Here is a 14,357-nt window from a genome sequence, read left to right on the forward strand (position 1 = left end):
TTGGAGTCCTTCATTTGTCATTTTATAATTTTACATAAATTTGTTTAAAACATGCTTGGTTTTGGCTTAACAAACGAAAAATGTAAAACAATTTCAATTAAAAATGCATGTAGTTTTCTTCCTTAATTCTTACTTTTAAGTAGGCAGTTTAATACAGGAATATACTTTTCAAGAAAACTGATTTCTAAAAAAAAAAACCTCAGACTGATCTGAGGTAAAATCTACAGTGAAACAAGACTGAGGGGTGACTGGATTAGATTGCTATTAATTTTTACGCATCAGTATGAAAACAAATGGATGAAGAGGACTACAAAATACAAATATGTGAAATTTAAAGTGCCTTAGGAAACTACATATCTTCCAGATTGATTAATTTAATATTGCATTTAGTTAAGGAAGACTTGGAGGAAAATATTTTTTATGAATCAATTTATCAAAACTTGAGAATAATAAAACTTATATTTCTGAACATAATATAGACTTTGGATTAAAGTGAATTATATATCTCAAATTAAAAAAAAAAGCTATGTCACTTATCCAATGTACAAATTATCATTTACAATAGAGTTTAATAAAAGCATGACGGCATGGTTTTATACCTTGACAGTTAAGTATTATTACCTAACACCAGGGAACACATCTTTATTTTTGGAAGGAGACTGTTTAAAGTTCTTTATATCCGCTTCATGAGTTTTTTCCCAGTTCCAATTCATTTATATGAGTCGCTTTTACATTACTACCAATGTCATCAACTTTACTTTCTTTAATATGCATGAGTCTATTCAACTCTGTGCCTGTGCAATCCTCAGCTTTCATTTCTCTGACTGAATCCATTCCTTTCATAGTTTTAATTTCAAAAAGATCTTCAGCTAAAATGCAATTTGAATTATTAGCCAATCTGTTGTCTCTATCAGTTCCAACTAGTTCATTCTTTTCTTCATTTGTATCTATGGGATCATAAAGTTCGGGTGTAAAATAGATAGATTCATCCTCTGCTTCTGTTTCAAAAGCTGTATTTGAAGTAGAAAGTTCAGCTTCTTCACTTACTAGAGACAACTGAATGTCTGGATCTTCTGGATTCAGGAGAGTAGCATTAATCTTTATTGATGGAACAATGGTTTCTGACTGAGGGCATGGTCCAACTGACGTGTTTACTGTCAGAGAGGAGGACTCATATTTATCAGTGAGTGGCAAAACTGCTTCACGTCCCTTTTCTGTTTTGAAAGTGGAAGAATTAGAGGCACAGTCCTCTGATGACCTAAACTTAGGTGTTCCAGTCAGAATTTTACCAGTAAGATACTGTTCTAGAAAATTACTGCCAGACCAGCTAACTCTGTTTGTTTGTTTGTTGAAGGTTGGGCTTGTGGATCTGGAAATCACAATTTTTTCTGCTCCTACTGCCTGGGCAGACTCTTCCAATAATAATGGATCATCTACAAATACAAAGATATGAGTGTTAACTTTCTGCTCCTAATGTAATATTTGTTATATTAAAACAATTTTTGTTAGAAATACTGAAATAACTGTATAGGATACATAATTGAGAGCCTATAACAAGTAGTAGCAGGACTTCCATCTTAGAATGGAAGCATTCTAAGCAATCCATCTTAAAGCACAACATGTTAACTTTGAAAGGAATCTTAGGTCTCCAGTGGTTCCCAGCCCAAGTTATAATGCTGTCTGGTAAACTATCAAATTCCACACCAGGGACCTCAGAAGTGAACAAGAAAAGAAAGGGTAAAAAGGAAGAGGAAGAGGGATGAGTAAAGGAGGGAACAGGCTGTAAAAATTCCTTAAAAATCCACTAACCAGTGATTGAGAACAACTGACCTAGACTAATTTCCTTAAGGAAACTGACAACCACAAAGACTAAGTTATTTGCTTAAAGTTATAGAATTGGTTGGTAATCAGACCTGGACTAGAACCTAGCTTTCCTGATTATCAGTATAATGGCCTAGAATTCACTATGACATTTAGTTAGGATAGAAGCATATACTATAAAATAAATATTTAAAAAGTGATATATTAAACTACTATTATATATTAATTAAAACAATTAAAATGATATCCAATGATACAAAACAGTTTGGCAAACTTTTTCTACAATAGGCCAGACAGTAAATATTTTAGGCTTTGTGGATCACATTGTACCTGTTGCAACTACTCAATTATGCTGTTCTGGTGCAATACATACAACTACTCAACTCTACTGTTGTGTACAATATATAAATGATTGGGTGTGACTGTATTCCATTAAACTTTACTTACAAAAACAGCAGGCCGAATTTGGTCCACAGGCCATAGTTTTCTAATCCCTGATGTATTATATTCTAATATATTTTAAACTATATTTTAATTTTCTAAATTATAATCCAATATATTCTGATATTTTAAAATATTATTTTTTTATCATTTAGAATAAATGACTCTCATTTCTCTAAAATAAGAAATTCATGTAAGACAATTATCTATAAATTAGGTCAATTTTTAATATCACCTTTAGAAAAACATTACCATTTGCATAGTGCTTTACAATGTTGCGATATTTATCATCTTATTAGATCTTTACAACCCAACCTGGAGGGATAGGTAGGCAGATATCCTTTCTATTAAGACTCAAAAAGTTAAGTGACTTGCTCGGGAGTGGGGGTCACAAAGTTAGTTAGTGGCAAAGCTTCTAAATGGAAAACCAGAAAATATGTGTAGATCTCCTCAAAAATTTGTTCCCATTCTGATACATCATATTATTTTATGATAACACCTTATATTACAATAACCAACATATTTAAGGACATTAATCTGTAGCATAACAAATATCACTTCACTAAACACAATGAAAGACTTCTCTACCAAATGTAAATGGCAAGAACTTTTCATACTTTTCTCCTTTCTGGAGATGATGCCTCTTGGTAAAGATGGACTTTTATCTATCATTTTAGGACACTGTAGCTCTTAGACACATTTTTACTTTACCTTCCCTAGGATATTCTGGTGAGAGATGGCTTGCTGCTTCTAATAAATAAGTTGAGGTATTATCCTTCAAACAAGCCACTGCAAGCATAGACTCATTGTCCTGTATAGATTTTCTGTCTTCTTTGTATACATCAATGACCTTTAGGTGCTTTTTGGAAAATTCAGCCAAGGACTCCAGTGCACTCTCAAAGGTTGAATGGTGCTGAATCAGCTGCCGAACCCACTTAGAAAGTCCTAAGGCAAAAAGTAAACCCAGCAAAGAAACTTTGGTTATTCAGTGAAGATATTATGTATTAAGAAAAAAAATTAGATAACTTTTCTGGTGAGGTAATCTACTTTGAATTTAGAGGATACAGGGTTGTTCTCAACATTTTTCCTGCCTTTTTACCTTCATATGTACAATATGCTCTTGTATCAGCAGCATTTCTCTTTACATGCAGTGATTGCCAACTGAATGGAGGGAAGAGGCAGTGGGAGTAGAATGGAGGTGGGAAAATGTATTATTTGTCAATTTAGAATAACTGGGGAATAAGGCAAATTTAATTTTATCATAATTCCCCACAAAAAATTACCTACCTTTTAATTGCAGAGAAAATACAAGTTCTAAACAACACAATCTTTTATTCCAACTTTTAAATTTGACTCCGTTAGCAAAAATAAATTCAAGATTACAGTCTCATAGGTTTTTTTGTTTGTTTCCCTTCTCCTTCCAATTCCAAATATATCAAACTATTCTGGGAGTAAAAGGAATAACACTGTTTTATGGGCAAATCATGTCCTATCTGAATATTTATTATACAATTATTTTTTAATATATAAATAATCAAGTTGTAAGGGACAAGATTTGACCCTGTGACATGTGAAAACTGCATAAAAATAAACCATATTAACAGTATAAGGTGTTTCGGAGTATGACTCATTTCAGAATGAAATTCAGATATTTGGACTTTAGAAAATAAATATTCTCTGCTGATGTTACTAAAACCATCATCTTTTGGAGTAATTTAAAAAGTCACTATGGTATTTTAAGTTGAGAGGAAGGTAAGACAGGGCTTCAAGCAACTTGAACTATTATACTTTCATTTCAAATACATTCCTTTAGTTTTTTTGTTTAATGGAGTTTTCTATCAATTATTCTTATGGGAGTTGAATTTAAACAAAAATTAGTCATCAAATGGATTTTGTATGTTGCTGTGCTGTATTGCCTAGATAAGATTTCAAAGTTTATGAGTCTCAGAAAAAATAAAAACCTTACAGAAAATAATGAAAAATACTTAATTCAAAAAAATCTCTCAACAAATCTGAACTACAGGGTAAAAATTTCAGTTCTAGATTTTAAAATAAGAAAAAAAAAAACTTAAACAGCATTTCTTTAAAGTTCTTTATTTTTCTTTGCTTGGGGAAAATAATTATACCAAATAAGAATATGAAAATTTCCCAAATTGAAAAATTTTAGCGTTATATAGTTGCTTTCATTTTGAACTTTTTGTGATCAAAGAAAGCCTTTTCAGTGTAAAATGTCAGTTTGCTTTTGAAAACTTGAAAGAATCTGAGCTCCACCTGCTGACTAAACTTAAGCACTTAACATTTGTTTTTGGTTATATCTTGGCCTTGGCTTGCTTTACAGAGAAAGAGAAGAAAAGACTAATAAAGCAGCATTTCCTGCTTCAATCCAGGTGGATATGTTTTAATATTGAACCAAATATAATAATTAGGCTCTGAAATATAAAAAGTAGAGTCCATACCCATAGACAGCTAATCTGAAACAAATTTAAAAAGTAGCATCTTTTCATTATAGTATGGTATGAACTTTTTAGCTCTAAAGATAACAATAAAAATGCAAGTACTTCCAACAGTTCTTTAATAACAGGTGGATTCCTGGTATTAATTCGGATGAAAACTATAGGCACACAGTATTTGTTCATCTGAGTGGGGAAAAATGACCATGTACTTGATCTTGCAGCACGCAGTGGTGCTTTTTTTTCTTTTTAGAAAATACTAGCTCTGACTAATATAAACTCTATAACAACTGAAGCATTTCTAAACAAACAAACAAACACACACACATACAACAATAAAACTCAAATAATTCAGAATGAAAGAATAAAAAGAATCCTAAGTACCAAAGGACTGCTTGTGTGCTTAAATGTAAAAACTTAATATTTCTTGGAAAACTCATTTCTGTGGAACAGTTTTTTCCCTGACAATGGTAAATAAATTATCGCTACGTTACTGAATCAAACCCCACATTCTGGTGAAATTGAAGGATCTTGATTGATTAATACTACATCAGTAACCAGATTCTCCTCTATAAATATTTTTTGTAAACACAGAAGCATTAAAAGGCTAGATTTCCAGTCAATGTGAATTTTTCCATGTTTGATCTAGTAATTCAAATTCTCTATCCAATTCTTTGCTTTAAAAATAGAAGTCATTAAATACCAAAGATTGTTACTAATTCTTACTCTAAGCCCAGCTGAGAATCTTACCAGATATGTATCGACTTGGGTTACTCCTGAAGCGATCATCCACTAGAATAAGAGCTCCCCAATCATTTTTGTGTCGAATACACCTATAAAAAATAGGGAGAAAATGAAATAAATATAACAGTGAAAATAAAGCCACATTTCTAGTGGGACAGACAGAAGGTTGAGAAAAATCAATGATGTGTCAGGTATCAAAATCAATGACATGTCCTTTAATCAAAGTCATTATTATGAGTAAAGTTTTTAGAAACTACTCAGTACAATGTACCAAAGCAGGTGTATTAAAAATTTTTTTGCACCAATTGATATAATCATATAGTTGTTCTTTTTAGACTATTAATATGGTGGATTATACTGGCAAAATTTCAAATACTGAGCTTGCCTTTCTTTCATCCTTAGAATAACCACCATGGTCATGTGCATTATTCTTTTTATAGATTGTTGGGTTCAATTTGCTAATTTAAAAAATTTTAAACATTATTAAAATTTTTTAAATTTAGTGGTTTTTCAGTTTGCAGGGCAGAAAATTGAGACACAGATGTAGAGAATAAACGTATGGACACCAAGAGGGGAAAGTGGCAGGGGGTGGTGGTGGTGGTGTGATGAATTGGGCGATTGGGATTGACATGTATACACTGATGTGTATAAAACTGATGACTAATAAGGACCTACTGTATAAAAAAATGTTTTTTTAAATTCAGTGGTTACATTTACAAGGTTCTGCAACCTATACCACTGTCTATTACAGAACATTTTTACCTCACCAAAAAGAAACCCCGTGCCCATTAGTTGCTCCCAATTACCCAGATTATTCCCCCTAACCCCTTGCAACCACAATCTATTTTCTGTCTGTATAGATACACCTATTTTGGACACTTCATATAACTAGAATCATATATGTCATTTTGTGTCTGGCTTCTTTCACTTAGCATGATGTTTTCAAGGTTACTTGTATCGTGCATCAGTACTTTGTTCCTTCTTCTGGCTGAATAATATTCCATTCTATGAATATATCATAATTTGTTTATCCATTCATAAGTTAATGGGCATTTGGGTTGTTTCCACCTTTTGACTATTATGAATAATGCTACTATAAACAAGTTTTTATATGGATACATTAAAAAAATTCTCTTGGGTATATACTTAGGAATAGAATTGCTAGGTTGTACGGTAACTCTATGTTTAACTTTTAGAGGAACTGCTACAGTTTTTTTTTCCAAAGCAGTCATGTAACTTTACATTTCCATTAGCCATGTATGAGATTTCCAATTTCTCCATAGCTTCACCAACACTTGTTATTGTCCATCTTTTTCAATAGATGTACCAGGAGGTATGAAGTGGTATTTCACTCTGGTTTTGAGTTGCATTTCCCTAATGACTAATGATGTTCTGCATTTTTTCATGTGCACAATGGCCACATGTGTATCCTTTTTTGGAGAAATGTCTATTTAAATTATTGGCCCAAATTAAAATTGCATTATTTATATTTTTATTGTTGAACTGTAAGAGTTCTTTATATATTCTGGATATAAGACCCTTATCAGATACATGATTTGCAAATACTTTAGAAACCATTGCCTAATCCAAGGTCAAGAAAATTTGTACCTTGCTAGGTTTTGATCCATTTTGAGTTAACTTTTGTATATGGTGTGAGGTAGGGGTCTAACTTCATTCCTTTCCAGGTGGATATCCAATTATCCAAGAATTATCTGTGAAAAAGACTATTCTTTCCTCATTAAATTGTCTTGACACTTTTGTCAAAAATCCATTCACTGTAAATGCATGGGTTTGCTTCTGGACCCTCAATTTTACACCTTGTTCTACATGTCTGTATTACATCAATACAATACAGTCTTGATTACTGTAGTTTCACAGTAAGTTTAAAATTGAGAATTGTCAGTTCTCCAGTTTTGTTCTTCTTTTTCAATTTTTTTGTGGCTATTCTGGGTCTCTTTCAATTTCCATATGAATTTTAGGATCAGCTTCTCAATTTCTGCACCCAATCCAGTTGGAATTCTGGTTGGGATTATATTAAATCTGTAGATCAATTTGGGGGAGAATGTTATCTTAATAATAATGTTTTCCAATCCATCATCATGGAATTCTCCTATTTATTTAGAAATTTCTTTCAACAATATTTTGAAGCTTTCAGGGTACTTTCATTAAAGTTATTTCTAAGTATCTTGCTCTTTTTGATGCTACTGTAAATGGAATTAACTTGATTTCATTTTTGGATTGTTCATTGCTAGTGTATAAAAATGCAACTGATATTTGTATAGTGAATATGCATCCTATAACTTTGCTGAACTTGTTTTAGCTCTAAATAGTTATTTTTTATGGATTCCTTAGGATTTCTATGTAGAATATCATGTCATTTGCAAATTTAAAGATAATTTTACTTCTTTTCCAATCTGGATATCTTTTATTTCTTTTTCTTGCCTAACTGCCCTGACTAGAACCTCCAATACAATAATGAATAGAAGTGGTGAGAGCAGCCATCCTTATTTTATTCTCAAACTTAAGAGAAAAATGATGACTTTCACCATTCAGTATGATGTTAACTATTGGATGCATAGATGCCCTTTAAGGTTTAGGAAGTACCTGCTATTCCTACTTTGTTGAGTGTTATACTGTCAATTGCTTTTTCTCATCTTGAGATGATCTTGTGGTTTTTGTACTTTAATATGGTGTTACACTGATTTTAGTTGAACCAATAAACTGGCAGGGTGTTGAACCATCTTGCAGTCCTGAGATAAATTCCACTTGGTCACTGTGTACAATCATTTTAGTAAGTTGCTGGATTCAGTTTTCTACTTTTCTGTTGAGGATTTTTGCATCTATAACCCTAAGAGATACTGCTCTGTAGCTTTCTTGTGATGTCTTTGATTACTTTTGGTATCAGGCAACACTGGCCTCATAGAATAAATTGGTACATGTTTCCTGTTCTATTTTTCATAAGCGTTTGTAAAGGATTCTCTTTAAATGTTTGCTAGAATTCATCAGTGAAGTCATTCTTTCCTGGGCTTTTCTTTGTGTGAAATTTTCGTATTACTAATTCTTGCATCTCTTCACTTGTTATAGATCTATTCAGACATTCTACTGCTTGAGTGCCAGTTTCCATAGCTGTGTCTTTCTATGAATTTGTCCCTTTTTTTAAAAAAAAATTATTTATTATCTTTTTATTTTTGGCTGCATTGGGTCTTCGTTGCTACACATGGGCTTTCTCTAGTTGTGGCAAGCAGGGGCTGGTGGCTTCTCTTGTTGCTGAGCATGGGCTCTCGGCACACAGGCTTCATTAGTTGTGGCATGTAGGCTCAGTAGTTGTGAACTGCGGGCTCTAGAGCACAGGCTCAGTAGTTGTGGCACACAGGCTTAGTTGCTCCACAGCATGTGGGATCTTCCCAGGCCAGGGCTCTAATGTGTGTCCCCTGCATTGGCAGGAGGAGTCTTAACAACTGTGCCACCAGGGAAGTCCTGAATTTGTCCAACTTATCTAAATTATCTATTTTGTTGTCATACAATTGTTCAAGTATTCTCTTATAATGCTTCATATTTCTGTAAGTTTGACAGTAACAATCCCTCTTTCATTCCTAATTTTAGTAATTTGAGTCCTTTCTGGATTTTTTCTTGGTCAGTCTAGTTAAATGTTGTCAATTTTCTTGATCTTTTCAAAGAACCAACTTTTGTTACCCTGACTTTTTCTACTTTATTTTCTATTTCCTTTATTTCCATTCTAATCTCTACTATTCCTTTGATCTGCTTGCCTTGGGTTTGATTTGCCCTTCTTTCCCTAATTCCTTAAGGTAGAAGGTTAGAGTACTGATTTCAGATCTTTTTTTTTTTTAATATAGGCATTTATAAAAATAAATTTCTCTTTGAGCACTGCTTTTACTCTACCCTCAAAATTTTGGTACATTGTGTTATCATATTCATTTATCACAAGGTATTTTCTAATTTCCCTTTTGATTTCTTCTTTGATCCACTGGTTAGGAGTATGTTGTTTAATTTCCACGTATTTATAAGTTTTTAAATTTTCTGTCTGTTACTGATTTATACTATCATTCCACTGTGATCAGAAAAGATACTTTCTATGACTTTAACCATTTAAAATGTATTGAGACTTATTTTGTAGCCTAACATATGGTCTATCCTGAAGTATGTGTCATATACACTGGAGAAGAATGTGCATTCTGTTATTGTAGGGTAGAGTGTGATAAATATGTTAGGTTTGTAATTGTTGGTTTAGTGTTGTTCAAGACTTTCCTTTTCTGTTGATTTTCTTTCTAACTGTTCTATCCATTATTGAAAGTGGGGTATTAAAGTCTCCAAATATAATTGTTGAATTAATGGAGTGAAAATTTTATTAGAAAATTTCTAGTAACAATTTTTGTCTTAAAGTTTATTTTGTCTGGTATTAGTATAACCAAATCAGTTGTCTTTTGTTTACTGCTTGCATGGTATGTCTTTTTCTAACTATTTACACTTGATCTAGTTGTGTTTTTTAACCAAAGCATTTATCCTTCAGGCAGCATAAAGTTGGGTAATGTTCTTTTTAAAAAAATTCATTTTGCCAATCTTTTTCTTTTGATTGAAGAGCTTAGTCCATTTACACTTAATGTAATTACTGATAAGGTAGAATTTACTTAGCTATTTTGCAAATATCCACTTTACTATTTGTTTTCTATGTCTTTTTTGTTATTGTTCTTCCACTATTCCTTCATTACTGCCTTCTTCTGTGTACAATAGATATTTGAGTTATTTTATTAATGGTTGCTTTGAGGATTATAATAAACACCTTAATTTATAAAAATCTATTTTGGATTGATAGCAACTTAATTTCAGTAGTATACAAAAACACTGCTCCTGTATAACTCTGTTTCTTCCCCCCAACCCTTGTGCTATTACTTTAATATATCTTTAAACATTGTACACCTGTGCAGAAAAGAGTTAACACAGCAGGCCAAGTTGCTTATCCCTACAAAGGCCTGCATATAAGGTAGTCCTTGGTTGGTGTTTAGATTTCAGGGAGGGTTCCAATCACTAACTAAGAAGAAACTCTCACTGTGTCTACAATGTCTGTGGAAAAATATGATTAATGCTGAACACCTGCTTTGCTTCTGAGAGTCTAGACTTTGGGGAAATGTTAGGCAGAGGCTGCCTATACGACCAGCCCAAATAAAAAAACCGGGTGCTGAGTCTCTAACAAGCTCTCCCGATTGGCTATTTCACACGTTACCACAATTCATTGCTGGGAAACTAAGTGTGCCCTGTGTGACTCCACTGAGAGAGGACCTTTGGAAGACTGTACCTGGCTTCCCCTGGAGTTTGCCCATGTGCCTATTCCCTTTGCTGTTTTTGCTTTGTATCCTTTCACTGTAATAAATCCTAGGTGTGCATACAGCTATGTGCTGAGTCTATCACTGCTCCTGGTGAATAACTGAACCTAAACGTCATCTTTGGGACCGCCAAGACAATGTCTATTACCACAGACTTAAGTTTATTGCTTTATGCAGTTTTCAAAAATCAAACAGGAGAAAAAGTTATTAAAATATAGTTATATTGTTTTTTATATTACCTATGAAATTACCCTTACAGATGCTCTTTATTTCTTCATGTGGATATGTTACTGGTTAGTGTCCTTTCATTTCAGCCAGAAAAAGACTCCCTTTAGTATTTCTTGTACAATAAGTTTTCTAGAGATTAATTCTCTCAGTCTTTTGTTTATTTGGAAATGTTCTTTCTCCTTAATTTTTGAAGGATAGTTTTGTTAGATATAGATTCAACTGACAGTCTTTTTCTTTCAGCATTTTAAACATGTCATTTCACTGCCTTCTTCTCTCCATGGTTTCCAGTGAGAAATCTGCTTAAATTATTGAGGATACCTTGTATAATGAGTTATTTTTCTCTTGCTGCTTTCTAGATTCTCTGTCTTTTGACAGCTTGATCATGACATTTCTATGTATGGATCTCTTTGAGTTCAAACTACTTGGAGTTTCCTGATTTTCTTAGATGTGTAGATTAATGTTTTTCATCAAATTAGGGAAGTTTCCAGCCATTACTTTTTCAAAAAAATCTTTCTGTTTTGGGCTTCCCTGGTGGCGCAGTGGTTGAGAGTCCGCCTGCCGATGCAGGGGACACGGGTTCATGCCCCGGTCCGGGAAGATCCCACATGCTGCGGAGCGGCTGGGCCCGTGAGCCATGGCCACTGAGCCCGTGCGTCCAGAGCCTGTGCTCTGCAGCGGGAGAGACCACAGCAGTGAGAGGCCTGCATACAGCAAAAAAAAAAAAAAAAAAAAAAAAAAAAAAATCTTTCTTTCTCTCTCTTCTCTCCCTCTAAGACTCTCTTTATGTGTATGCTGGTATGCTTGACGGGGTTGTACAGGTTCCTGAGGCTATCTTAATTATTCTTCATTCTTTCTCTTTCTGTTCCTCAGACTGGAAACCAATTCTTTCTTCTTCCTGCTCAAAACTGCTGTTGAGCCCCTCTAATAAATTTTTCATTTCACTTATTGTACGTTTCAACTACAGAATTTCCAATAGGTTTTTTAAAAAATTCTATCTAACTTGATATTCTCCATCTGCTGAAACATCATTCTCATAGTTTCCTATAGCTCTTTAGGCATAATTTCCTTAGTTCCTTGATCATATTTAAAATAGTTTTATACTGGGCTTCCCTGGTGGCGCAGTGGTTGAGAGTCCGCCTGCCGATGCAGGGGACGCGGGTTCGTGCCCCGGTCTGGGAGGATCCCGCATGCCACGGAGCGGCTGGGCCCGTGAGCCATGGCCGCTGAGCCTGCGTGTCCAGAGCCTGTGCTCTGCAGCGGGAGAGGCCACAACAGTGAGAGGCCGGCGTACCGCAAAAAAAAAAAAAAAAAAAAGTTTTATACACTAACTACAACATCTGGACTCCCTTAGGGATAATTCTTATTGACTGCTTTCTCCCCTGTGTATGGGGAATATATTCTTCTTTGCACACGCCATAATTCTTGTTGAAAAGAGTACATTTTAAATAATGTAATGTGGCAACTGTAGAAATCAGATTCTTCCTCCCTCCCCAAGGATTTTTGTTGTTGATGCTGCTGTTGTTGTTGTGACTTTTCTGAAATCATTTTGTAAAGTCTGTATTCTGTCATGTGTGACCATTGCTAGGTCAGCTTAGTCGTCAGCTAATGATTAGATAGAGATTTCCTTAAACATCTGTAATCCACAGTCTCCCATTCTTTGCCAAGAGGCTTTGCATGTGTTTTTGGATACATTTTTGAGCCTTGATCAGGCAGGCAAAAACTCTACCTTAGTCTTCACTTCCTGCTTCAGCAGAGCCTCAGGTCACACAGAGGTGAGAGCTTAGGATCTTCTCAGGTATTATGAGCATGTACACATCCCTGGTCATGTGCACAGTCCTAAACATTCCTACTAGAGTCTCAGGAATATGTTGGAACTTTTAAAGCCCCCATGGACACTTCATTTCCCAGCTTTTCTCTTTAAGCTTTTCAGTTAGTTTGTTATTTGTCCCAATTTTCATTCATTGTCTCAGGAAGCTGTGAAGTTAAACAACTGCTTAAGTGAGCTCTGAGACAGGTAAAAATTTTCCCATATTATCCTTTGAATGTCTGCAGGATATGTAGTAATATCACCTCTTTTATTCCAGATATTGGCAATTTGTGACTTCTTTTTTTTTGTCAGTTTACCTATAAGTCAGTAGATTTTACTGATTGCTTTAAAAATGGATTTTATTGATTTTTTAGTTTCATTGATTTATATTCTTTTCTTTTTTGTTTGCTTTACATTTATTTTGCTCTTCTTTTCTAGCTTCGTAAGGTAGAAGTTTAGATAACTGATTAGAGATCTTTCTTGTTTTTGAAAATAAACATTTAATGATATAAATTTCCCACTGAGCTCTGCTATAGCTGTGGTCCACAAATTCTGATATGATGATTTTCATTTCTGGTGAGTTCACAGTATTTTCTAATTATCCTAAGACATCCTGTTTTTCCTATGGATTTTTAAAGATGTTCTTAATTTCCAAGTACTTGGACATTTTTATGTTATCTTTCTGTTATTGATTTCTCGTTTGTTTATTTGCAGCATGGTCAAAGAACACACTACGATTTCAAATCCTTAAAAAAATTTTTAAGTTTATCGCCCAGGACATTGTCTAAATTGGTACATATTCCTTGTGTTTATTCTGTTGTTGTTGGGTGGAGTGCTCTATAATGTCAATTCAATCTAGCTGGTTAATAATATTGTTTAAGTCTTCCATCTCTTTATTGATTTTCTGTTTACTACTTCTATCTATTACTGAGAGAGGAATTTTAAAGTCTCCAACCATGCTTGTGGATTTGTCTATTTCTCTATTCAGATGTCAGCTTTTGTGTCATGTATTTTGAAGCTCTATTTTTAGGTGCATACACATTTAGGATTGCTATGTCTTTTTGATAAATTGACCCTTTTATCATTATGTAATTTTTCTTCTAACACCCCAATAATTTTCTTTCCTCTTAATTCTACTTTGTCCTGATATTAATATAGTTATTCCAACCAGTTCATTGGTATTTTGAATTCTGGCCTTCTTCCGCAATCTGTCTACTATTATTCACTTTTCACGGTACTCAAATAGCTGCTCCATGCATTCTGTCTAGCTTTTAAAGACAGCACAGAATGTACTTACTCCATCTTATCTAGAATTGAAACCTCCAGACTCTTTATTTTTTTAATGTTTACTTATTTATTTTCCTATTAGTCATCCATTTTATACACATCAGTGTATACATGTCAATCCCAATCTCCCAATCCATCACACCACAACCCCCACCACCTGCTGCTTTGCCCCCTTGGTGTCATATGTTTGCTCTCTACTTCTGTGTCTCAGTTTCTGCTCTGCAAACCAGTTCATCTGTA

The 14,357-nt window shown here is 33.9% G+C and overlaps 1 protein-coding gene across 1 annotated transcript in view; it reads right to left on the reverse strand.

Annotated features, from left to right (window-relative positions):
- Nucleotides 1–617: 617 nt before the first annotated feature.
- Nucleotides 618–14,357, reverse strand: part of BRIP1 (BRCA1 interacting DNA helicase 1) — a gene marked incomplete at both ends in the record, with an annotated part of 186,619 nt that continues 172,879 nt past the window's right edge. The window contains 5 exon segments of the mRNA XM_079726063.1: nt 618–695; nt 697–1,433; nt 2,880–2,953; nt 2,955–3,207; nt 5,463–5,545. Coding sequence (XP_079582189.1) covers nt 618–695; nt 697–1,433; nt 2,880–2,953; nt 2,955–3,207; nt 5,463–5,545 — 1,225 coding nt within the window.

Source organism: Hyperoodon ampullatus (genome assembly GCF_949752795.1).
Source record: "Hyperoodon ampullatus genome assembly, chromosome: 19".
Lineage (NCBI taxonomy): Eukaryota > Metazoa > Chordata > Mammalia > Artiodactyla > Ziphiidae > Hyperoodon > Hyperoodon ampullatus.